The sequence below is a fragment of the Dermacentor andersoni genome, chromosome 1 (assembly GCF_023375885.2).
Source record: "Dermacentor andersoni chromosome 1, qqDerAnde1_hic_scaffold, whole genome shotgun sequence".
Taxonomy (NCBI): domain Eukaryota; kingdom Metazoa; phylum Arthropoda; class Arachnida; order Ixodida; family Ixodidae; genus Dermacentor; species Dermacentor andersoni.
Window position 1 is genome coordinate 112,095,183 of NC_092814.1, and position 26,195 is coordinate 112,121,377.

The 26,195-nt window shown below is 43.5% G+C and overlaps 1 protein-coding gene across 2 annotated transcripts in view; it reads left to right on the plus strand.

Moving 5' to 3' along the window:
* The window catches only part of Caper (RNA-binding protein 39-like protein Caper), a 96,343-nt gene extending 71,802 nt beyond the window's left edge, over window positions 1-24,541 (plus strand). For both annotated transcript variants that reach the window (XM_050193602.3, XM_050193603.3), the window contains 3 exons: window positions 2,671-3,154; window positions 20,609-20,950; window positions 23,297-24,541. In XM_050193602.3, the coding sequence (XP_050049559.1) occupies window positions 2,671-3,154; window positions 20,609-20,950; window positions 23,297-23,382 (912 nt within the window). In that variant the 3' untranslated portion in view covers window positions 23,383-24,541. The remainder of the gene's footprint in view (window positions 1-2,670; window positions 3,155-20,608; window positions 20,951-23,296) is intronic.
* Window positions 24,542-26,195: the final 1,654 nt, after the last annotated feature.

The following is a 26,195-nucleotide window of genomic DNA, read 5'->3' on the forward strand; positions in this document are numbered from 1 at the left end:
AAAAGAGCGGCCGGTCAGGTCGACCGAAGTGGAGAGACGGGAGAGCACGTTACTCGACGGAAGAAATCGGAGCCTCTCTCGGCGTCCGGGAGCAGCTGCTTTTACAGTCTCTGAGTCGAGGGCAAGAAGGAACGTCACGTCAGAGGCGCACGTGACGGGGCACGGACACGATGAGAGACAGGTTGAGACGAGTGTAGTGACGCATCCGCCGGGCCGGCGCGGGTCAGACCTCCTCGCTTCACACTTGGGGAGCTCCTCTCCCCGGCTGCCGCGCTTTGACAAGCGTGGGCACCAACATGCACACACACACACACACGCACACTTGAAGACACGGGGCATTGAAACATGCCTGGACGCGCTTGGCGGGGGGGCGTATCGGCGGCGCTGAACGGGCCAAAATGTCCGCCGCTTTGAATGAAGCCCCGGCGTCCGTTGCATCCGCGCCGGCTATACCGTGCGTCGTAGGCGAAACGTAACAACTTACGTTAGTTCACCATCCGTCTTCCTGTTTTCTGCGTCTGCTCTATCAGCATGGAAGTGCTGACTGCAAAGACATGCAGAGTTCATCACCATGCCGCAATTAAAAGGAAAGCGATCACATGTGCGGAGATGAACGGAAATTGGGCTGCATCACGGGTGTTCGGAGTTCCCGAAACTTGCGTGCGGGACTGGCACAAGCAGGAGAGGCGTTCTACACGGGCGGCTGCTACATACGGCCACGTGGCCCATATCTTGAAAGTGATCTGCGACGGAGACGAGAGTCTACGCATCTAGGCACACCGTGATGTGTTCTCGCTTAGCTCGCGTTGAAGCAAGAGGCCGCACAAAGGTCATTTCCCTCGCTTCTGCTACCGCACTTCCTCACTCTAGTGTGTTGATATAGACTTTCCGTGGTCATTGAGTGAGACGTGTTCACATTTTCTTGTGCGCGCGTGACACCATGCTTGTTAATTTAGTTAGTAAGTGAATGTTTAAAATTTTATGCGGCCAATAAAACTACTATCCTTACTTTTCATATGGCTATTGTAATTGATACTTTGCCTTTCAGGCGAAACTGGAACTTCTTTTATTTATCGCAACTTTAGTGCATTGCAGGTAAATCTGTTTTTTCCAAATGAGAGAAAGTTTTATTTCTGTATTACAGAATGAGGTGCACCCTATTGCAATGGACCTTTCTTTTTTTAGGTCACGGCAAACAGGTGTGCGTTACAATCGACGGTGGTTTTTTTTTCTTCCCCTTTTTTTTGGTCATGGAAAACGGGTGCGTGTTACAATTGAGGGCGTATTAGAATCGAGTAAATACAATGTTTTGAACATTTAATGAAATTTTTTTAGAGTGACCATAAGGTGACAAAAAATATTTTCTGTAGGTAAACATGCATTGTTCATTCATGAATACAGATGGGCTTCCGTAAATAGTACTTATAAGAATAAAAAAGTAGATACATTGAAATAGATGTATAGTCTGGTTCGGCACTTGGGTTGTCCGCAGCCGAGTAATCATAGCTCAGCTCACTTGCAGCAGAGCAACCAGTGTGCACGCACATGCCCATAGTGTAATCGAACAGTCTATGTGAGCGCACACAAGGAAACTCTATGGTTGTGTGCCCGTCAGAAAAACTAAAGGAGTCAGAAACTTGCAGTAATCCTTTCTACCATCACCAACGAGGGGCAACCAGTTTTCGTGAGTAAAGTCTCGAAAAGGGAAATGCAGGCATGGCAGCTAGCATCGTTTGTATACGGTGGCATCATTTGTATATAGCAGCACCCACCTGTGAACATAAGTAATCACACCCCTGTGAGCAATAGACAAGTGAGCATCTAGAGGTGACGCTTTCAGAGATTAGAAACCAGATAGACATGAGTTTTTAGGACCGCAGCGAATGGAAACAGCCCACTAGACGAAACCAAAACTAACCACTGCGCGAGCAGTCGCTGAAATGGCAGTGTAAAAAAAGCTGTGGAATGAAAACCATGAAACTATGTAGAAAAAAAGATTAATTAGATTCACATAGGGTGGCAGCACTTGCTAGGCAGTTAGAAAATTGGCACATTTCTCAAACATACAGTCTGCACCATCAATATATGGCATTGACCATTTGGGACGTGTTTGCCGTGCCATATATTTACGCTCTTGACCCTCAAAGGGTTAAATGTATCCACTCTGAGCACTCACTGTTGCTAGAGTGCAGAATTCTGGTGCCGTGCGCAGTCTTTGTGATTGAAAGCATATTATTCGAGGGAAGTTTTTCAAAGGAAAAAAATAGATCTATTTAGTGGCACTTTGTGTATGCTGCCAACAAAAACAAGGATGGGCAAAAGTATATACACGTCAGTTTGATTGGAAGCTTTACTATGGCAAGTAGCATTAGACTCGCAGCCCAACCCATCAGTCATCGGCTCACAAGAGGGCGTTGCATAAGTTGCCGTGAGGTCGTTGAGAATCCCTGCAGATAGAAATCTGATTAGTATAAACCTTTGTGTTTATCACTTTTGTGCTTGTAACTGAAGAGACCTATGTCAGTCCTTGTGCATTTATCAGTTAGGTTCAAAAATTTTTCCATCAGATTGACCAGGAAAAATGGCTGCACTTGCGATTTTTTTTCTGAGTTTTTGTAAATGCTAATTGTAATTTTGTAGTTCAAGAAATGTTTCCTTATTTTAATGCAGGCCATGGGATTGAATGGGCAGAAGTTGTTTGGCATCCCCATAGTGGTCCAGCCAACACAAGCAGAGAGGAACCGGGCTGCTGCTCAAAATGCGAGTACAAGCAGCAGCACTTTGCAACGAGGAAATGTTGGGCCAATGCGCCTTTATGTTGGCTCATTGCATTTCAACATCACTGAAGACATGCTCAAGGGCATCTTTGAACCATTTGGCAAAATTGACAAGATAGAGCTCATCAAGGATATGGAGACCAACCGCTCCAAGGGCTATGGTTTCATCACATTCCATGACTCGGAAGATGCGAAAAAGGCTTTGGAGCAGTTGAATGGCTTTGAACTGGCAGGCCGACCCATGAAAGTGGGTCATGTGACAGAGCGCACTGATGTGTCTCAGGCACCCAGCTTCTTGGACAGTGAGGAGCTGGACCGAAGTGGCATTGACCTTGGTGCTACTGGACGTCTGCAGCTGATGGCGAAACTAGCAGAAGGTGAGCCTTATGCCACATGATTTCGATACTGTGTACACCTATTTGGCAGTGGATGCTTTAGTGAACAGTGAGCTGCTGGCTATTTTATTTACTCCTGCAGTTTTATCGATAACACGTAAGTAATAAGAAAATTGAATTTGGACATTTTTCCTGACCTAGTATTGTTGATTTCTTTTATATGCATCACCTCCGTCTGAAATAGCAAGCCCTGAATGTAACAGTGCTGTCATGAACTTTCATTATTCCAGCAACTGACCTTGAGTCTTAGTTGAATAGCCACTTCATTGATAGGGCAGCAGGGCAGAAGCCACTGTTTTGTCAGTGCGATAGTTTGGGCAAGTTGCGTTTTATGGTATGTTTGTGAACTGACCTTTTTGAAAAGATCTAATACATTGGGTGGGTTAGCATACATTTTCTTCATCCCTCTTTTACATAATTCATCGTGCAGCTTCTTTTGATGCATTTATAATGAAGGCTGATGTGAATGCTGGCATACAGAGTATATGGTGTGGAAGATTAAATTAAAAAAAAAGAAAAAGAAAAAAATCTTCATAAGAGCTGTGCTGGGCTATGCTACTGTGGAGCCAACCCAACTTTTGCCAATCACCCAGCTCTTCTTTGTCGTCCTTTTCCTTCACTTGGTCTTATGCACTGCATGCAGTGTGAGTTCTTCACTGCCCACTTATGTCTTTATGTCTAGTCTTACGGCGTCCCTCATAACCTACTGTAGAGTTTTTGGATATGAAACTTTACAATGTTATTTCCAGGCGATCATGCTTAAAATGTACTGGCTACCATAGGGCTAGGCACCCGGCCTCAGCAATGTGTCAACCACAATTGATCCACTCCAGTGTTTTTGCAACGTTCTGGGACTGGTCCATATCTTGCTTTATTTTTGTGGTTGTTTCGTCATTTTATTTTTTGGAAATGCATTCCTCGAGGATCACATTCTTTTATTGCACATTTAAATTCTTCAGGGCAACTTGTTTAAAGAAAAACAAGGAAATAACTTTTTAGGTAACGATAAAGCGACAAAAATATTTCAAGGTGTGTAGTCTTATACATGGTTTATTGTTGCATGCAACTATAAGCTAGCGTAATTTTTTACAAATGTGATAATATTCACACAACTTCTTTGTATGTTTTAAAAGGTTTTGCACAACTAGAGCCCACATTTTGAATTGTTCCACTTCATTTTTTATATTTGTGTCTTACTGAGGGTGCTATCCCAGCAAAGGTAGAGGTGCAGTGGCCTTCGATCTACATCCAAACCATTAATGAAGGGCCAGAACAAAGGAAACTAACATGAATCATTAAAGAATGTGGCCCCAGGGATGCACGGCCATAGCAAAAGGGAGACATGCCATGTGAACGCCTGCTAGCATGCTCAGTGGTGTGCGCCCGTCAAAAAAAAAAAAAAAACGAAGCGAGAAACTTGCTGTAATGAAATGCTAGATTGCTATTAGACTAGATTTTATAAGCCCTCATGTACTTCGCAAAAAAAAGGTCGCACCTGTGACAATATCACCGATTTGCAAGCATCTGCTTGTAAACCAAGTATAATCGCAGCCTTCGGGGAGAGCCTTGTGGTAGTGCTGCAGTAGTGCTTCGAGTGATAAGAAGTAAGATAAAAATCTGTTTTCTTAATGCCGTTAACTGGAAATATAAGCGCGAGAATGTGGATTACAGTAGAACCTCATTTATACGATCCCGTTTTATAAGATTTCCTGGTGCCAACGTTTACAATCGAGAACACTGAAAATGACCCAGGACTGTTATGGTGCTTTTTATCGTTCGATACATTCCCAGAAAACAGCCTTCTGTCACCGACGTTTAGTTCACCACCAAACTGCGATCGTATGATACGTTTCCCGGCCGCTGGACCCCATGTAAACAAGGAAAGGTGCAATCGAGAGCAGTAGCTTCCTCGCAGTACTTGCCTGCCCGTGTCATGTGAAAACACCAGCGTGCGCTCACTTTTCTGTTTCAGTATGAGCAAATCACACAGGTCGTCGCATGGTGCATTCGCCACTTCACTGCCAACCTTATCACGACAAGCATCTTCACTTATCTGTTTGACAGTGCATGTGGCGCAGTGCTGTCGGTGCCGTGGGAAGCATACTGCACGCATTTAATAGGTGATAACCCGAACACGCTGCCGTTCCTTACTGTAGGCGACATGGAGTGATAGTCAGTTTTAACTCTGTTGGCATCATATTCTGGTGCCGCCAGCCAGCTTGATTTTGTTTTGGTTTCCTGCCGCCTTCTTAAAACACTACGCAATAGGAAAGCGCCAATGGGCATCTCGAGCTGCTTCGGCCTCACCAGCTCAGCAAGTGTCAGCGTCTCGTGCCACGTTTCTCATTGAATGGGCATGTTAAAACTTCCCTCCAAAATGCCCTGCCCGAAGAAGCTGCTGACCTTGAGCAAGTTCGAGGAGCACAAACGTAAGCTCGCCGAGGCCACAAAATCAACAATGCGCATTTTGGTACCGCTCAGGGCATCACCGGCTTGATGCACATCGGCGTCTTGTACTGCAACAATTCGCTTCGTATTGCTTGGATGTCAACTGAACTTGAGTCTGCCAAATTTTTTAGTGACTGTGGATCGTACGTTTTCCTGGTTGGTAGGTTTTCTCGCACATTTCTTTTTATGACGTACGAACGAAATTTTACTGTAATAATTATGCAAGCACAAGTTTGAACACACGGCAGTAAGCTTGACTAATCGGTAATAAATACTGCCAAATTACTGGGGTGGCCGACGCCTTAGAGTGAAGCGATAAGTCAGTTTTGACGGAAGCGGAGGGCTGACTGCAGGGTATGGATTTTTAGTAGAAGTCGCCGAAGGTTGCAGCACCTCCATACCAATGTTATAGACTGCACTTCACACTGAAACAATGCATTTGAATGTTTTGACCCTCAGAGCGTTAATGCCCATCTTCTGTTCTCTGTTGGCTCGCTTGTTGGAATGGGAGGTTCAAGATCAAATGAAAAAGCTGCTTGCGTGATTTGTGAAAGGCAAAACCTCAGTGCAAAGAAAAGACATGTTTTGTGCTGTTGTAAGGAGCAGTTGCCAGTTCAGCAGGGAATATGTCTCATTGCTGGACCATTTGATGCATTACACTGCCCTGTCACTTGACCACGGCATAGATCACGAGGAATGCTGATTAGTAATTAGCTTTCCTAAAATCAATTTGTGGATCCTGTGTATTTAAAAAAATTACTGTACTGGTGGCAGCATGCAGCACACACTGAGCTTTTTGGTCCAATCTGTCAACATGTAGCATTGTTGTACGCGCTGATTTGGAATACATCCTAAAGAGGCCCTGAAACACCTTTCAAACATGGTAAGAAGGCGTTGTCGATCTGTCTTAGAGGCTGCTGTGAACTTGTGACCCAAATATTACCGCACTGCATACAGCAGGGAATTTACAATCTCATGTCAAAAACAGCAAAAAATCACTTACTCTTTCTTCTGCATAGCCGTTATGCAGTGTCATCTGAAGCACCTGGCCCACCGGTGCTTATTGGCTGATTTCGTATACTTTCGTGTGATTTCGTATTGGCTGATCACAAGAGTATACTCAGTAATACATAATCACTCATTTTGAGTTAAATAAATGAAAAATATATGTCTGCGATTTCACAAAGACAGAAAAATAGTTTCATGTTTGCCATGTCTGTAGCCAGGCGTGGCCTTCGAGATGGCAGTGGTGTCCTGTTTAGCATAGCCTACCGCAGCTGGCATGGGATGCCGCGACGAGCCTTTTCACCGCTGCAGCACTCAACTTTTGTTCGGGGCTTTGCCCTCTTATCTTCTCTGCTTTGTAGCAGAGGCAAAAAAGAGAGAGAAAGTTGGGTGTTGTTGCATTAACTGCACTTCTGGTTGAAGGAATAGAAAAATTTTTTGCTGCGAGAGATTCATGAGATGTTTTTAATAGTGAGGCCATTTCATGATTAGCTAGAAAAGTGTTTCAAGGCGCCTTAAAGCGATAGCTTTTCTTTGAGGAATGTTAAGATGTATTAGCAGGTTATTCTTATTGGCAAAATAGTCACGCTTACCGTGAGAGGAGGAGACTTGGTTCGCTGTACCAGCGCGTTGATAGTCATACAAGCTAACTTGCTTGCATGCAATATCTGTTTCTACCTTAACCTGAACAAAAACGCACCACAAGCATTTTGAAGCGCTCGAGGTGCACCGTCGTCTCGCGTCCGAGCAATGTGGGCTTTTAGGGTTAGCATTGCAATAGTATATCAAAGACCACTATATCAAAGACTAAAGCATGTGCGATTTGTGACATTTGAGTGCTACAAAATAAGTAAAACTTTGTCTGTTTGACACTGCCTTGAAGAAGCAAATCAATAAATTCTTGCTTTTCACAATTCTTGGGAAACTGTCCAAGATGTGCGGAAACTTCAGATAAGAACTATTTCACAATCCCCTTCAAATTTGATATATCCAGGATTCACTGTACTACACGACTATGCTGGCCATGGTTTGTAATGCAACAATTCTGATGCGAGGCTTCTTCACGACAGGGGTGATTATTTAGTCATAGACAGTATGAATGCTGTATAAATGATGGTATGAATACCCATGTGTGACAGCACGCTTGTAAGTTCTCAAAATTTTTATTAATGGTGAAAAACACGTTTGTTGACAAGTTTTCAGCAAGCTACAATTCGAATGGTTGAAGCAACACTGTCAGTGTGCAGAAAAAGTTGCAGTTTCGCCCAAAAGGCAAAGCATCAATTGCGACAGCAAATTAGTGGACAGCTACACGAAGTAAGTGCAGTAGTTCTATCGGCCAACTTGTAAATGCGCACACAAGCAAACATGAACGCATCTCACTCTATGACCGCGGAAACTCACTGCCAGAATGCTGGAGTAAGAAAGCACGGCAGCAGTAGCGACCGAATTTACCTTCGTGCTGCATCTCGCAGCACGTGGCAGACTCTGCCCCCATCGCAGATGACTTTCAAGATACAGTGGACCAGGCGTGCGCATGTGCGCAGCCACCCAGAGTAGAATGCGCCCTCCCCTCCCTAATCTGCCCCTGGAGCTTTGCGTGCGATTGAATACGGCACACTTGCTCCCCGCTTTCCTCCATTGCGTGCGATTGAGCTGGGACCGCCATCTCACCCTCGTACACTTCCACTCGCACAAACAGCATATGGCGCGTGGCAACAATTTTATCGCCCGTGGACTTTATACGGAATCTCCCAACAGCAATGGCCGAAATGCACCTGGAGTGTCCATATAATTGCTATCGCAATAAAATATTCAAGCCACACGCGAATGGAGCTGCTGGTCCGCTACGGTGCTATCGTCGTGTGATTCCTGCTGATATGCAGCACGGAGAAATCCCTCTAGCATATTCCGCAACGTTAGCGTGAAAACAACTTTTGCTGCACTCAACTGCATATAAAATTTGACACCCTAATGTAATATCTCAAATTTACAATGGTTCTTCAAATTTTTTTGAAGGTAAGCAGGAACAGGGAATTTTGCTTGAATTAACAATATGAATAACCATGTACTTGAGCAATTACCCGTTACAGTACGTGTACAATGGATACGTCGCAATGCACATCCCACATAAGCCTTAGTGGATGCATCAAATCATAAGAAAACTCATTCACTTCAATCGGCCCCCACCTCTCCGGAGATAAGGCTCCTCACAGAAAAAGAACACCTTCGGTGTGCCACGCGAGCACTTCTCCCACCGTGTGGCACTGACCTCTCTGGCGGCCTAGTGCGCTGGGAAGAGGTCTTGCTATGAAGGTTACGTCTCCGTGTCGCCCTTACCCCTGCGGTAACCTGGTTGTGGTCGGCACAGTACCGTGCCTCCATCAACGATTCCTGCCCCTTCTGTCCCGCTCCTGTCTGCGAGGTGGACACTGGGCACCTCCTCTGGACTTGTCCCTCTCTACATGCCCTCTGCCAGAAACACCTGCTTCGATGTGGACCACCCCCAGGTCGGCCACCAGATGTAGACAGTTGGATCTTTGGGCCCCACCACCGGACACTGCTGGACTTCCTCCGAGAATCCAGCATGTACCTACACGTGTAAATAATTCTTTATGCCAGAAGGCACGCTGTCGCAATAAATAAAAACAAAAGTTCTTTCTCCATTGGAATGCATGCGGCTATGATGGGACCATAAAGTCAGTTATAATTAGAAATTGTCTTGATTCCACTGTCTCTGCTAAGCACTAGAAATTGGAACGGAGCAGCTTTTTGCATCAACATCCTCTGTGTTTCACATTCTGCTACTGGGCAACCTTGTCTTTGTGGGTATATGTATTTATTTATGGTAAATCATTACTATTGTGCGGAACTTCGTTTTGTGATAGCAGGCAGCCTTAAAAACGCAGCAGGAGACCAATCTAAAAGAAGTACGGTAGAATGTGTGCTACAAAATGGTTATTCTTTATTTCATTAAATGCTCCAGTATTGGGCTCGTCTGCTCCAAAGGTGACATTTTTTTCCGCCATTATGATGCTTTAAAAATGCCTTTCTTCTTTGCTAACTTGCAGCAAGTTCAACATTTTCAGTTCATAAACCTAGTTCTCCAAAAGCTGTTACAGCGATTGCACCCCTAATTAAACTATTGAAGAAGTACTTTGCCAGTCTAAGGTGACTTGTTTCTTAGAAATGCTCCTTGACCCCTTTAACTGCAGATGACAACGTAACTTGCCATCGAGCGTCCTCTGGTGCTGATGACAAGTTAACTCATTGCATTTTGGCAATTTTTCCACATGTGTATGGGTTCAGTTACTTGTAACTTTGACAAGAAAATATTACATAATACACAACGACTATTGCCAATTATTCTTGCGCTTCTAAATTTTTTTGTTTTTCACGGCAGTTAAAAGGTTAGGACAGCCTGAACGTTGGTGCATGACAATGCAGACATTCACTAAGCAGTGCACGAATACATACTGTGTAGGCATAACATGTATTATAACAAAGGCACATTTGCCTTTGTTGCTCAGCAGCTATGGCATTCTGCTGCAGAGTGCAGGTTTGTGTATTTACCAGGTGTAGACATTCTGAGTAGGGTAAAATGTGAATTAGTTTCATGCATGTATGGGTACTCCAAGTGGTTAAAGTGGGAAACGTTTCTTTAAAAAAATTGGCTTTTCAAGATCAGGGATAGTGTTTATGGGCTTGCCCTAATTGGGAACATGTTGGCATGTAAATTAGGTTATGTTTAAATAAAATTTCTTACTCAAATTTCTTCCTGCAGGGTTTTAGAAAATTTGCTGAATATTGTAGGATTCGAGGGTCGTTGCCTCAGAGTCTGGCATCACACTGAGGGTTGCTCTCTAGCCTACGCTGCCGGTGTGGCTCGTAACGAGTAGCTGGCCTATGCTACTGGGGCGTAACACAGAAGTTAAGTGGGCCCACGCCATTGTATGAGCTTTCTTTACGAGGGTCACTTCTTTGGTGAAGAGTACGAGGTCGAGATGTTGAGGAACGGAACATGGGGTTTATTTACATAGGAGAGGCAAACTTATTTACAGAATAAGGGGTACTCGTGCTGGCTGGAGCACGGAGCGCAGTACATTGTTCTCATAGTCTGAGCTGCATGTCAGAGCGGGCTACATCTTTTCTGGGAGAGCACGTCGGGACACGTCAGCACTCACCCACTGCATCAAAGGTGTCCGCTTTTAAAATAGTTGTCTTCTCTAGGTGACTAGACTAGGGAATCTGATGACTGCGTCTCGGCCAATCGTAATCATCGAATCATTCACAAAATCCTTCCCATGACGTCGCACCGTTCTGCCGGAAGCTGCCACAAGTGTTGCACAATCGCCCCCGCATAAGGCGCAACCATATGGCAATCTAGGAACCTGACGTTCAAGCCATTCCCACGGAAGATGTTGGCCTCTTGCACCAATTAGTGGATTCTGCATGACGGTCAGCTTGAAGGGAGCTGATTTTTTGCAGGAAAGCAGGGCAGGCTTGAAGGTCGCTGCCCCCACTAGCCCATCATAACAACAGTTCTTCCTGAAATAATCACTCATAGTTTCTACAGACAACAAGAAGTGTGCTAAAGGATGTCAAGGCGCTCAATTCTCTTGTGTTCTCTTGCATTCGTCTTTCCCGCACGACTACCGTGACTGCTGGTGTCTGGAATTCTCATGACACAGATGCGATAGGGGGAATAGGTGTCGTAGTTAGGCAGTTATGTAGACAGATGGCACAAATGTTCCAATGCCACTGCCACCTGATGGAATAGATAACTTGGGTTGAAAGGAACATGGTTCCTCCTCTTGGGCTGTGAGACTGTCTCACAAAAGGCTTCGCATTTAGGTTTCACAGTGCTGCACAGGCATGTGCTAACACAACTACTCGGGTGCACTTTAGTTCACAAGGCTACACCCATGAACTGCCGCTGCCTTGGAGCCTGGCATACGTGAACATTTGCTCGCTATCCCTGCATGGCGAGTCCAATTTCGATTCCTCAGCATGTCTCAATCAAAGAACCATTTCTTGTAGTATACTTCGGCTAGATGGCACTCTTATATAAAAAGAGCAATAAATGCCCTTCTTGCATGTGTGTACTAAAATGTTGTTGTTTACTCTGTTAAGACTTTTTTAACCCCACCAAAAGTATTCTGCAAGTTATGCATTGGAAACATAAAAATGTGGTATTTTACCTTTTGCAATTTTATCATTTTGGGAGGAATGTTTGCTAACGTTATTGCATTAATAAAACTTCCAGCTTCTGAAGACGACAAGAATACGGTATTTACTTGCATAATGATCGCACTCACACAATGATCGCACCCCTGAATTTTGTAGTAAAAGTTCGATTTTTTTCTTTTCCCGCGTAATGATCGCACCCCGAACTTGTCGCAGCGATATGTCGTGTGCAAAGTCTAGCTAATAATGATCGCACTTACCATCTGTCGAATGCTGTCAAATGCTCCGCGAACGACCCTTGAAGACATACCGAGCGGTCTGCACGCACCAAACATTCTTAAGCAGATGCCCCATTTCATTCCTTTCGTCACTTCCCGCACTTCCATGAAAAAAAAAAAAAAAGCTACAACCAAACTTGCCTTGCTTTTTTTTTTTTTTTACTTGTAGGCTTCATAATGGTTTTGGCGAACAACAACAACATAAAAGGCGCCTTTCGATTCTTCTCGTCTGCGCTCGTGGGCACGCAACGAATCGCGAGCGGCAAATACAGTGGCCACGTTTACACTGATACGTTAGGAGTGTACCCTATTCATGCGCCGACGCTTGTAACACAGCTAAGATAGTCGCGCCCACCCTTAGCGGAAACATGCCGTATTAGGATAGTAGTGAAGACAAATGCCGCAGTTTCCGCAGCATGCCGGCCATGTGTTTCTATGTCACTGGCAGCTACGCGCGCCCATCTCTGTTTCTGTCCCGTCAAAGCGGACGTGGCTCCGTTATTGTCGCAAACTTGCCTATATTAACAATATTATTTATTACTAATACGGAAGAAACTGTTTCAGTGCGTGTAATGTACTCACGAGAAGAACAAAAATTGCGTTCGGCACGTGTGGCTTGCTCCACCGGCCGCCATATTTATTTTGGTGTCCCGCACTGTTACAGCGGCAGCCACCTGCTTGTTGACCTGCTGTCATCCCGCAGCAAACGTGGGATGAAAAATGTATATTTTCGCGGAAAATTTAACCCGCATAATGATCGCACCTCTGAATTTGCGTCAATTTTTTTTACAAAAAAGTGCGGTCATTATGCGAGTAAATACAGTAGTTGAAATTTGTGCACAGAAGCTAAGAAAAGCTTGTCAGAAGATTGCAAGGCATCAAAAAACAAAAACAAATTCACAAGAAAAAAGTGAAATTTATTCAGCCGTTCTTGCTGATAGGGAAAATGAAATTTATTTATTTATTTATTTATTTATTTATTTATTTATTTATTTATTTATTTATTTATTGAACATACCTTACAGGCCCCTTGACAGGGCATTGAGTAAGGCATTGAGTAATGCTTATATTGTTGTTGTCATCGACATTTTCCTGCCTGTAAAAAAAATTGGCAGTGGCTTAGCTCGGCTATGCCAGGATATACGTCGCGAAAGCTAAGGCATAGCATGGTTAGCCTTGGTTAATCTTGATTGCAAGTCCAGGTTAGCCTGGTTGTCTAGCAATGCTGCGGCGTTTAGCCAGTCGTTCGGCGCACTGTTTGTCTGTTTCCAGGGCCATTCGTTTTCTCTTCATCTCGTTCCGATGTCGATTTCAGGCCTCCTCCTGCTTATCAAAATTGTTGCCGTCCATACTGCCACCTCAACTGTGGTTGTGGCGCATGTGAGCTCTCCTTTTCAATCCTCCGACATGTTATCAGGCATGCGACGCAGCTGGCGAAGCGAGCGGAGGCGAGCGCAACGACGAACGCAGTGTGACGTCATACCAAACGGTGGCGGCGGAAAGGCGTGGCGCTGCACAACGGCGGAACACCTGTGGCTCAGTGCTACTAGTGGCGCATGCGCAGTAGTGACTAGGAAGCGAGAGAGGAAGAAATATCTGCTGCGAGGCGCGCATTGTGGCGTCATGTGCCTCCTCTGAGCACTGCCAGGGCGAAATCGCAAGTTCGCGGCCAGTAAAGCTTTTGCTTTAAAACTGCATGCAGCCTTTTGAAGCAACCTAATAACCACATATATCAACATCATGCACTTGTATGGGGGCGATACTACAGTTGACAGATTGTATCACCTGCCAGGCAAATTGGACATAATGTGTGTGCTCCCTGCACCACGTATGCTGTGATAGCAGGACAAGAACATGATCAGCTGGTGCTTTGAGGCTTCAGTAGAAGTGAAGAGAAAAATATAACTAGGGGGCTCAAGCATAGAGCAACAATGTCTCATAGTTACCGTATCAGCTTTGTGTATGTAACCTTATCTGCACTGCATCAATTAGCTAGCAGCTAGGTGCAGCTTGGCACATGATAAGTCAGCAATGTTAATGCACTTTTGCTTAGTTTATGTATCCTAGTGAATGATGATGCAGAGCAGCACTTTTGTACATAGTGGTTGCCTGTACGCTAATTGCCCTTTCCACAACTTGCCAAACAAGCGCTGCTGTGTTATCCTTCCAACATATGAGCTTTAATTATGTGACATGCATAAATAGTGGGGCTGTACTCTGTTTCAGTAGTTCCTCTCAGCAGATCCAGAGCTATCAGGCCTGCGAGCACAGATACTTAGGCAGCGCAATGTAGTGCCATAGTTTAGAGCCAGCTGCTTGACCAAAGGGCCTTTACAAGTGGTCTCGTTGGCAGCTGTTAACAGATGCTACTCTTCAGGTCACAGCTGCGGTTCTCTGCACGATTTTACTTCACATTTTAATAAAATATGTATTGAGGCTGTACAATTCTGAAAATAGAGTTCTCCAATTCTTTAAGTGAAAATACGCAATGATCAAAAGAAATCAGTGCAATGTAGCCATATAGACATTAATTCACATTTAATGAATACAAACACCTAATTGCTTTGACACTGGTTAAATTCATATCTGTAGTCAGCACAGCCATAGCACCGTGGAGAGCTCCCACCTAGGAAGTGCTTTGTTCTTTGCAAAAATTGTATCCGCAGGCTTGCCTTTGCCGTATCGTTCCAAGCTGCTCTTTTACGCAAAAGAAACAAAGCAGCTAACGTTAAATGTGCTTGGAACGATGTGGAAGGCGTGTGGCAGAAATGCAAGCACGAACTGTAATTAAGAGAATGGCTGCACTTATGAATGTCAGCGAGCACACCTTGTACTATACTCGCGGACAACTTGGCTATGAAGCGAAAGCTATGGGGGCGGAGCTTCTGCACATGACTGTATTCGTATGCAATGTAGTCCGGGCAGGCTGGGCACCGGTTTCGGTTTTGCCAACCTCGCACAACCTCTTTACCTTAGTCAAGGCAGATAAAATTAACTTGGCGAGAATCAATGTTTATTCTCATCCAATATGTGCCAAGTTCTAAACAGTGAGCATCTCAACCTGCGTCGGAGCTCTGAAGCAGCCGTATGGCATCGGTTAGGACGTGCTACAGACTCTGGCATCGGTAGAGGTGGCGCCGCAGTCAGCTGGCTCACTCCTTTGTACATGCTGATGGTTGCGATTTCCAGATGGTTTCGCTGCTGGTTTCCAGATGCTGGAAAACCTTTTTTTGTGTGCTTCAATAGTCTTTTGTTGCTAAAGTTGGCCAACAGCCGCTCAGGGGACTTGATTGATGGGACTGCAAGCGACGAACACTCACCAGAATACATGGGCGTCATTTTGCATTTGATGAACATGCAAAACGTGCATTGGTCTCGGGTGTGCAAAAACTTGAAAGAGCAAACTAAATATACAACAAAATACCAATAGATGACTGGTGAATGTTACGTATTGTTTCAAATTAGGTGCTGTAAAAAACAAAGAAAGTATTGTTTTCTACTTCCCACTTCAAAGAAATCGTGAGCAAAACTGTGGGGTTACTTTTAATGGTGGTCAAAGAGGCACGCTTAGTTTCCGTAGCCTTTGCTTCATAGCCAAGAAAAGTTGTCAATGAGTATGGTAGCCACCATGGTGGCTTAACGGCTACGGTGTTGCACTGCTAAGCACGCGGTCGCGGGATCAAATCCTTGCCGCGGCAGCCACATTTCAATGGGGGCGAAATGAAAAAAACGCCCATGTCCCATGCATTGGGGGGCACCCTGTTATACATTCAGCCTGTAACTTAGCACTATCCTGATCTTCTAATGGATCCATGCCAACTCACCAAAATGTCAGCCCAGCTACTGTTCAGGAATGCTGTGACGATTCATGCGTGACACTGCCATCCACCAGAACTCAGTGCAGCACCGCATCGGTTACAAGAACCTCATTTGCTAGCATATTCTTGGGCACTTTGCTTTCTGCTGCTTGTTTAGTGCTTTTTTATAAATTTGGCTTCTCCCTGCTCGACAATAACATGACAGCACCTCCATGGACGCTGATCCTCATAATAAAATTGCTGCAACCAATAAAAAGCAACTGCGTTGCTTTGCGGTAGCCAACAACTAATAGCGGAGCTGAATCATACCTTATATCTCTTTTTTGGTAAATCAGCCTCCCGTGCTCATCTGGCATATGTGGAATCTGAGGCATTGCTTTTTCAAGTGAGACTGAAATGGCAATGCTATGTCATCTTCTTTCAATATCACAAGTGACACAATTTTTTTTTTCTTTGCTGTGAGCAATCCTGCTGGGAATGCTACTCTACCTGACAGTTTCTCAAAAGCCACTGGTTATTGAGCCAGCTTCCTATCATTTGGCAAAATTGAAACAATTTCTTTTTGCAGTTTTTTCCCTTCAATAACCTGGCTAATTTTAATATCAAATTGGATGTCTGCACAGTGACTATCTGAACCTCATTATAGCTTTGCAATAGTGCTAGGCCTGTGCACTCAAGTTGTGACATCACATGCGTAGGCTGATGCTCCCAACACCAACTCAGTAACCATAACCCTGTGCTCCACGCTTGGATGTTTCGAAGTGCATCAACAGCCCATACAAATTTGGGGGTGGTGTTCAGTGGCAATGCTTATCACATTCATAGTTTAGTCATGCTGTGCTAACAAAGCAAATATTGATCCACTTGGACTATTGATTGTGCCTCGAATTGCACAAGCCTTGTGCTGTAAAGCTCCTGTTGTAAACTGTACTTTGAAAAAATGAGAGATGATCCAAGTGTCTGCAGTATCCTTTTTTGATCCCATTGGCTGTCAGCCTACATATACGCAATTGTGGTTCTATATGCAGGGCTATATCTATCTGGTTGGTCAAAGGCTATTGAAAGCAAGTTGAGATGACAATTTTGTAAGCTAGTCAGTGGATATGAAAGGCATATGAAGGGCATGAAAAGCAGAGAAATGTTAAAGGGCTGCAGAAAGACTTCTCTCAAATGCAACAAAGTGCTAGCTATTGCCTCTTATAATGCTTTAGAACTATGCTGCACAACAGCAAAAGTGAAAGAGAAAAACGTGAATCAGACAAGCTGGAATGCTTGTCAGATTTGGCAGTGCATTAGTACAAGAAACTCTTTTTTTTTTTCTTTTGCACCTCTTTTTGCCTAAATCCAACACATGAGCCCTAAAGCTATGACTTACTGACAAATATGCTGTATGCTTTCCAGCACAGTCAGTAACATGATGTTTGCAAGAGGCTTGCACACCTACATGCTTTCATGCAGTGCTATGAACACTAGCCACTAGTGCTTTTTATTTAATGGTGTTGCAGTCAAACATCTGTAACAATTGTCAATGCATTTGTAGATTTAAATGTTCTGCTCTTTACACAGTTATTACCTTACATTAGAATTACCTTGTACCAGCTAGCAAAGAATGGTCAGGTAGCACCACTCCTGCAACTTGCTTTCATTCTAAAACCAAATAACTGCTCCCTTCTTTTTGTCTGCAATTTTCTTAACCCTAAACTGAGTTTTTGTGTTTTTTGCTGCCACAAGGACCTAATTTTCTATGGCTTTGGCTGCATTTCTATGGCTTTGGCATCACATTTGTCATTGTTGTATTTGAAGTGCGAAACCATTTATCTTTTTTTGGGGATGGCTGATAAGAGAAAAAGTGAACTTCCTGGCTGATGGGGTCGTTTAAAACATCAACTATAATTAACATTGTGTTTGTACATAGCAATTGAGTAAAGAGCCATTTGGGGCTATAGAAGCTCACATTGTGTGCCAATTTTTTTAGGTAATCACAATGGTATGGACCAGTTGTCCAGAGCCAGCAGAAGAGGTCTTCACTCATTTGTAATGAACCACCATGCTGGGCATGCAAGAACTGAATTTGGAGTTGGTTCCACACCTGAAGCTGAGGCATCTTATAGTAAAGAACAATGCTGAATATTTTCATATTGGGCCCGTTTTCCAATTCCCCTCTCTATAAAGATAGCCTCCGAGTTGCCTGCGCTGGTTTCCAGAAGCAGTGGAAGCAGATGGGCTGGTTAAATTACAAAGAAAAGTGCAGGCACCACAACGATCCTCTTTTTTGTTGCAGTAAAAGTGAGATAAGGGTGAAAGTTACGCATATCACTATGGTGTTACAGTAAGAATTCAAAAAACAGTGTTGGCTCACCTTGGTGGCTCGGTACCTGCAGTACTGTGCTGCTGTGGGTGCATGGTCACCAGTTTGATTTCTCACTGAATTGCTTGGTGCCTTAGTCATCAATCTTAGGTGCCTTATGTCATTGAAGTGGGCATAACTTAATTTGTAGTGTAGCATAGAGTCTATGCTCTCCCTGGTTGCAGAAGTGTAGCAGTGAAAATTGGTGTACATTGTTTGATCATGAAGGCCAGGTAGAAGAATGCATGATTGATTTAACTGGTGTCATTTCAGTCAGTCTACCAACACTTTTTGTTGCAAAGTCATGCCACTTTTTTGCTGCTTCATTTCTTTGCATATACAGCTAAGAAAATGTCCTCACAAAGATCAAAATTGGGATGCAGGCTCTGGCTGCTTCTAAAATGTACAAGTAGTGTATGCTGTTGAAAAGAAAAACATTTCTGTGTGTTCCAGTTGAGGCGCTGATAAACCAGTGTTGTACATTATATTCATTTAACAGTATTTTTCACATTCAATTTCAATTGCGGAAGAAGGGATTTCATGTGACACATATTTTACATTAGCAAGTTTAAATTGTGTAAACCTGACACTGAGTGTAGTGAGCACTAAAAGTTCAAAGTATAATAACAAAATCTAGTAGGCCACAAAATGTCACCCACTGAGTGTGATATAGTTTTCTTACTTGCTACTTTTGCAGTAAATTTTAGACTTCACTTTTTGTATGTGTCGCATGGGCACTTTCGAGTGTGCTCTAGTTAGTGCAGCCCAAGGCCGGCAAAAGTTTATTGCTGTTAACGACATTCTAAGTACAGTCAATTTTGAGTACCTTCTTTTCTGTGGCACAGTTGAAAGACTTGTTGAAAGTAGCTGTACCTGCAGTAATTAGTATGGAAAGTGCAAAAAAAATAATTTGATGCCAGCAATATTGATAACTGAAAGTGATGGGGATAATGCATTGCAAAAATTAAAGAAATGGACCATTATCACAGTGCTTCTTTTACTTAATGTATATGAAGCCAATAGACAATGAACTCGAACACAAAAGACAGTGAACCTAAAGCAAAAATTCACTAGCTTTTCCCCCCGTACTTGCAACCTGTGCATGGCACATGCAATGTTCTGCTCATCGAGCTGCAGTGGCTGCTGTCCTGTGCACTTTTTTTTTTGGTATCTATATACATGTATGTATAACGTTGCCCGAGGTATGTTTCCAGCATGACTCGCAGCCATGGCGGGAGATATAGAATGCCCATAAAATGGCAGGCGTCATGTAATAGATGATCTTACAACCAGGTGACTGGTGTGTAAGTCCTTGTATGCTACATCAAGGATGCCAGCGCCGATACTCGTGCTATGCAATGAGTGAGAACAAGCCCCTCAGCTGTCTTGTTTTTTCTGTGATTGGCAATTCCCACAATGTCTCGCTATCATGCCAATCCTTTATAATACATGGCAGCTGACCAAAGTTGGGTCTTCAAGGAAATGAGCACGCATGAGAAGTTTTGTTGTGAAAATTGGGTCTGGACACAAGTGCAACTTTTTCAGCAAGGAAAGTAGTTGTGGTTGAACTATGCAAATGCATTGTATGCAAACATCTGAAATATGTAACTGGCCCCTATGATAGCTTACGAGCTAATATGCAGACAGTTTTCCCATCTTTGTGATTCTGATGTTTATCGGGCACGTTAAGGCATGGTCCTTAAGGCATGCTCCTTATTTGCTTGTTTTGGGTTTCCTGCCTAAAATGGATCAAAACTTTTCGTGCCAATATGCTTCAACCCCACAGAGCCCAATGTATCATTCTTGAAACACTGTGTATGATGCCTCTTAATTCTATTAAATGCAGGAAACGTGGCTGTAGCCCATAGTAACGTTTCTGATATATGCTAGAGTGAAGTTTCAGTCAGTGGTGGATAGTTCAATGAATTATTAGCTTGCACTCAATTACCTTTTTTTAACTAATCTACTCTCCATGGTCAAAAATTAATGTGAACAAGTTATATAGTTCACCTTGATTTAGAATGTTCGAACTTCGTGGTGTTAAATAAGGGCTTTTTGTCATTTTACTAAGCTGAATTGTGAAGCTCGTCATTGGCTACAAATCTCCATTTGGCATTGACAGCCTAACAGTGATGATTAAGAAGTTATTGAGGAAATATTCAGTAATCAACAAAATAAATAATGTGTGTAGGAATTTTCTTTAGTCTGCTCCAGCTGTGAATCTTGGCCAGCGAAAGCTATCATTGTGTCTGGAATCCCCTAATGTTAATAATTGCTCATTGCTGACATGCCTACTATGTACACGGTCATGCATTGCAGCAGAGACACTGATATGAGTTGTTCTTACTTGCAGGCACAGGGTTCCAGATACCACAAGCTGCAGTTAATGCCCTTCAAATGAACCCCACTGTACTGCCAGGACAGCCCCAAGCAGCTGCTGTGGCAGTAGCAGCTGCACCAACAATAGCCACCCAGTGTTTCCTGCTGTCCAACATGTTTGACCCTTTGACGGAAACAAATCCTTCTTGGGATGAGGAGATTCGACGAGACGTGATTGAAGAGTGCCGCAAGCATGGTGGAGTTCTGCATGTCTACGTAGATCGGGCATCACCTGAGGGACATGTGTATGTCAAGTGCCCAACCATTGCCTCAGCAGTAGCCTCTGTCAATGCGCTGCATGGGCGCTGGTTTGCTGGTGAGTCCATCTTCCCTTCCTTGCTTAACAGTTAGGCATGTGTGTCAGATTTTCATGCGATAGAACTGTAGAATTTAAACTTTGCCTTTGGCAATCTAGGAGACATACAGTAAACCCTCGTTACAGGAACCACACTTTGTTTTAAGTGGTATTTCGTTAAATGCAGAGAGTTTCTAAAGGAGCCCAAGTGTATAAGATGTGCACTCCAACAATGTGTGAGCTTGTAAAACATATATGGAAACACATCCACGCTCAGTAGTGGGCTCTTGAGAGAAGAAATTCTTAAAACACCCATGGGGAGCTGCTGCCTTGTTTGTCGGTTATCATCATGTGATACAGTTAGGCTGGAGCTGCTGCCAGGTTGAGTGGCCTCGATGACACTGTTTCGTTCTCCAGGTCGACACAAAGGGTCACCGTGTATGCTGCACCATGCAGTCCCGAGCAGATTTTCTGCTTCACACTTAATACAAAGCAAGCTTTGGGGCTGCTGCACTTTAAGTATTCCAGTCCAACATACACTGGTTAGAGCCCCGAAATTTTCAAATGAAGTGATATTTCGTATAAAGAAATTTCATTGTTTATCCTTGGCACCAGAATTTACTGTAGGTTCTCAGTAGAGCAACTTGTGGGGTGAGAGTGCCGGAGCAGGGAAAGGAGGAGCAGTGGACTGGTGTGATGTAGAAAGGCACAGTGGTTTCATGGAAGTTCAGCAGGCGTGCTGGATTGCACAATCCTTTCCACCAGGGTGTTTAACGGAAACTTTTTTCGTTAGTTTGTTTTCATTGTGACTGAGCATAAATGGCTCAGTTTCGGCCCCTTAGGTGCCCTGGAGATCCTGTGCCGCCTGTTTTATTGCTATTGCAGGTGCTCTCCTGAGGCTTCCGTTTTCCGGTATTATTTTTGTTTTCGCATGCTACGCACTCCCCAGTAAGCATAGCAAAGGAGCTTCTACTGGAGATACTTGTATTGTACTATGTACAGGGTGTATCTCTACAAGAAGCCAGATTCCTAAGGCACAGATACGCGATGGCAGTGTTTCACGTCCCTTCCGTGTGGCGTCGCTATAGTCTCGGCTGTACTGGGAGTAGGTTGACATATAAGCTTCACTGTACTAATTACTGTTGATGACTATGAAGGTGTGAACTCCGCTGCTTAGCTCTTTACCGACCGCACCCATCGCACATTGTCAGTCCGCTATCGATGCTTTGAAACGCCGCTTTTGAGACCTTCCACACCGCTCTTGAGCACACTGCGCTATCGGATTTGAATTTTTTTTTCCCTATGCAGTTTGCTTTTTTCCCACCAGCCGGTAATTTTTGAGCGCTCCTCAAAGTTTCGCGATCATCAAAGTAGAAAGCAAAAATGGCCGCCTCCGGTAGCAGCGCACACGCTTTGAAAGATAGAACATCTCGCGATTCCACTGTGTCTGCGGCTGGTTTTATTGGTAGATCGAGCAGCAGTGAATCTGAAGATGCTGACTTTTCATCAGACTTTGACTCTGAGAGCGACGACGATGCAAACCAGCCCAGGACATCGGTGGCCACAGCCTGGCACGCCCAACTGTAGTCCTTGCAGTTAAAGTTAATTTGGATCTTTTTCGGAGCTAGTGCCTATTAGACAGCAATACATTTTGTATATCTAAAAATTCTTGTTATATTTTTTTCCTAGTAGATACAAGCATGGTCTTTACAAACATTGTTCAATTTTATCCCACAATCTTAATTCTGGCAATTTGTCTTTTTCTTAATTAGATACATTTTATTAATAAAACTTTTGTTTACGTATTACATAGAATATTGAGTGCAGTAGTTCCTTCAGAAAAAAAAAGTCTGGCATAACCTACAAAAAACGCTTATTTCCCCCATGGTATGGAAAGAGTCAGTTTCCGTTGGATAATTGCGCCACTTTGTTATTTATTTTATTTATTTATTTATTTATTGCGGCACTCGGCACGTTCCGTGAATTGTCCTAAGTAATCTGGGTTTGATACCATTACATAACGCATACTTTTGCCTGGCCCAGAGGGTGAGTCCAAATTAATGAGGCTCGAAATAACGGTTTTTACATACCGAAAATGAGAATTTTATTGAATGTGCCTTTTACCAATGCACATTCCAATGCGCACTAACTGGCTCTACCAGCTACTGTTAAGCTGAGTTTTAACCATACGTGACATATATATTTTAACTTCTGCATCAGAAGCACTTGTGAATGGACCAGATATATTTTGCCTGCATAAAACGTCAAATTGCAGCCGTATTACTGACAATAAATGAGATGCTTGTAAAATTAGTTTGCTTATTTTTCAGAAACATAATTGCCATTTGTGCTGTTGCTTCGTTTCAGGTCGAATCATTACAGCTGCGTATGTCCCAGTCATGAGTTACCACACCCTCTTCCCCGACTCTGCAACGACAAATACCCTGTTGTGAATGAAAGAGGCCGACGGTTGTGCATGGACATCGTCGCCTCCATTTTTCCCCGCCTCTTTTCTTTACACATAAGTTAGAAAACTTTGTCATTGCATAAGCTGCAATCTTTTGTTCACCCTCTTTGTCTTATGTTGCCCATTGTAAATGTACATAGCAGAGTACATGATGCTTTCAAGTGCACACAGTAATAAATCACTTGTGTATATATATATATATGCAGACTGCAATTATTGCTAAAGCTGACAGGGAAAGATGGTACAGTACAATGATACCTGCTTGCAAGATTATCCATATTTAGTTCTTTGCCAACTGCAATGACTTAGCAGCAGTGGCAGTCAGATGCTCCCTCCAGTGAGATTGATTCGTGGTTGCAGTGGCTGCATTTTTATGGAATCAGAATGCAGAAATGGCAGCACTAAGATTTCAGTGCACGTTGAAAGATCTAGCGGCCAAAATTATGGGGACCCTGCAGAATCTTTAGAGTGATGGTAAGTAAACGCACCAAGTCATCATATGGTAGCATCTCTAACACATCAGCTAAATAGTGCTCCTCTGCATGAAGCACGAAACTTGCATTAGAGATATAAAACAAGCGGGTTTCATATGCAAGAAATGGCAGCAGTAGCACCAAATTTGCATCTAATTTTGGTCAAAAAGCTGTCCTTTTCTGCAGCCCTTTCAAGTCCCTGCCATCCTTTAGGTATTTGTGACAAGGAATTTTTAGAATTGAAGTACCATCACTTTGGATGTGCAAAGAAATGGTAGACCACCACTGCACGTGGGCAGAAAGCAAACCAGATATTGCCTTCGCACTTAAGCTATGTGTCAAACTCAAAATAAATAGCATGTGTCCGGAAAACCAAAAGCCTTCATGGCAGCATGAATTACATCCAGGACTTACCCATCTCAGTTTTCACATGCATTTAGAGATAGTTTTTCAAGCATCTGGGAGTGGTGCTTGAAGGAAAGTGGCTTAACTAGAGGAGATGCTAGCTACATCAGTATATGTGCATCCCTTTCTGTCATCATTTTTCATCAGTATTTTTTACCCCTTTACTCCTTCCCCTATGCAGAGTAGCAGGCCAGAGTACACTAGCCCAGGCCAACTTCTCTGCCTTTTCTATAATAAATTGTCTATATATTTGGCGATGTTATGTCACCCATACTCGTCGTCTCCCTTCTTCCTAACACATTACTGAAATGGCTTCATTGCATTCAGTTTCTATGATGAATTGTTTGATCTAAGGCTTGCAGTTGTGATGAATGGCTTGTAGTTAAGGAGAAAATGCATTATGCATGACACAAGGATGGCAGCACAGTACAAAGGGCAGTCAGGAGAAGTAACTGGCCAGTAACGTGGATCAGCACTACACAGTTACATATTCAAGGAATACATGATAGACGTGTCAGATTTGACTAGAGCTCCAGGCCAACCATGACGCTATTGATACCATCAAACATCAAATACGCATGTATACAGATTCTTGGGAGTGCCATATTCAGCTCAAGTGAATAAAGGTTCATTGCTGTGTCAGAAAATAAGCTTCACAACAACTATGTACACCATAAGAAAGCTCTGACCCTTTCAATAACATGGCAGATAAAAGAGACGCCTAACACAAACACTCATCAAATAAACAAGCAAACAGCTGCATGAAGAGGAGGTCGGTACACTGTTCACGGAATGAAACGCGACAGCGAGCATTTGGTAGAACCCTGCATACGTGCAGAGAACTCTAGAGTACCATGTCATGTCGCTAGGAATCTGGTCACCAAAGGTGACTCGGACTCCGCTGTAAGTGTACGCACCAAAATTACGTCGATGTGACACGAACTGCGGCCGGTGGAAACGAAAGTATGGGTATTAGTTAGCCCTAAATTGACGCGTTTCATTCCGTGAGCACTGTACAAGGCAATCCATAGGTAAAAGGTACGAGATCAAACAAATTGGCACAATGTCTATACAGCCTCCTCATTTCTCATCTATCTTGGAAATCGATGCAAATGATGATGTAACCCAGCCGCAAGCTGGCCAGCTTTCAATTATCCTTTATGGTAGGTGACCTTGCTCAGAACCTCTAGAAAGAAATCGACTGGTGTACTGTATTTCAATAGTCAAAGTTGCTTCAGGCTTGCAGTAAGCATTATGCGAACAACAATCCACAGAGAAGCTTCCAGGCATGGTATAGAGAACACATACACCCGCCAACCGCAAAAGTAGAAGCCTCAGCGACAATTGAAAGGATCGTACTAATGCCCCTGGAAAGCAATGGGGATAATACTATTAGGAAAACTTAGGGACAAAAAGAATGTTTGGAACATTGCGATAGACTGTGGGAACAGACAGCTACATAGAACATAGCTCAGAAGAACACTACTGCCAGTAGTGTTCTGGGTCTGCCACTTGCTGTACATAAATATCCGGTGATATGACACCGAGGTTAAAATTTAATTACACTGCCAACAGCTGATAGATTATTCTTTCCTATCGTTCTAGTTTGCGATGGTCACTCCAATGTGGTGTTGGCTCACTGCAAGTACAGCTGCATGCTTCCTCATTGATCAAGTTACCACCCTATTGTACATACAGCTAAAGATCTTATCGCGTCCTCTCCATTCTGTTTCTGATTAACTGCATGCTGGACAGGCTATTAAAGGCCCGATATCAAGAGCAAGCGCTTCCACATGACAATGTCCCACCATTCTGCATCCATGTAAAGATGTTGCGATTCCTGTTGATGAACCCGCTAACCCGTTTTTCACACCAGAACTTTGTTTTGTCAATCTTCGCTTTCCGAACTATTGGGAAACAT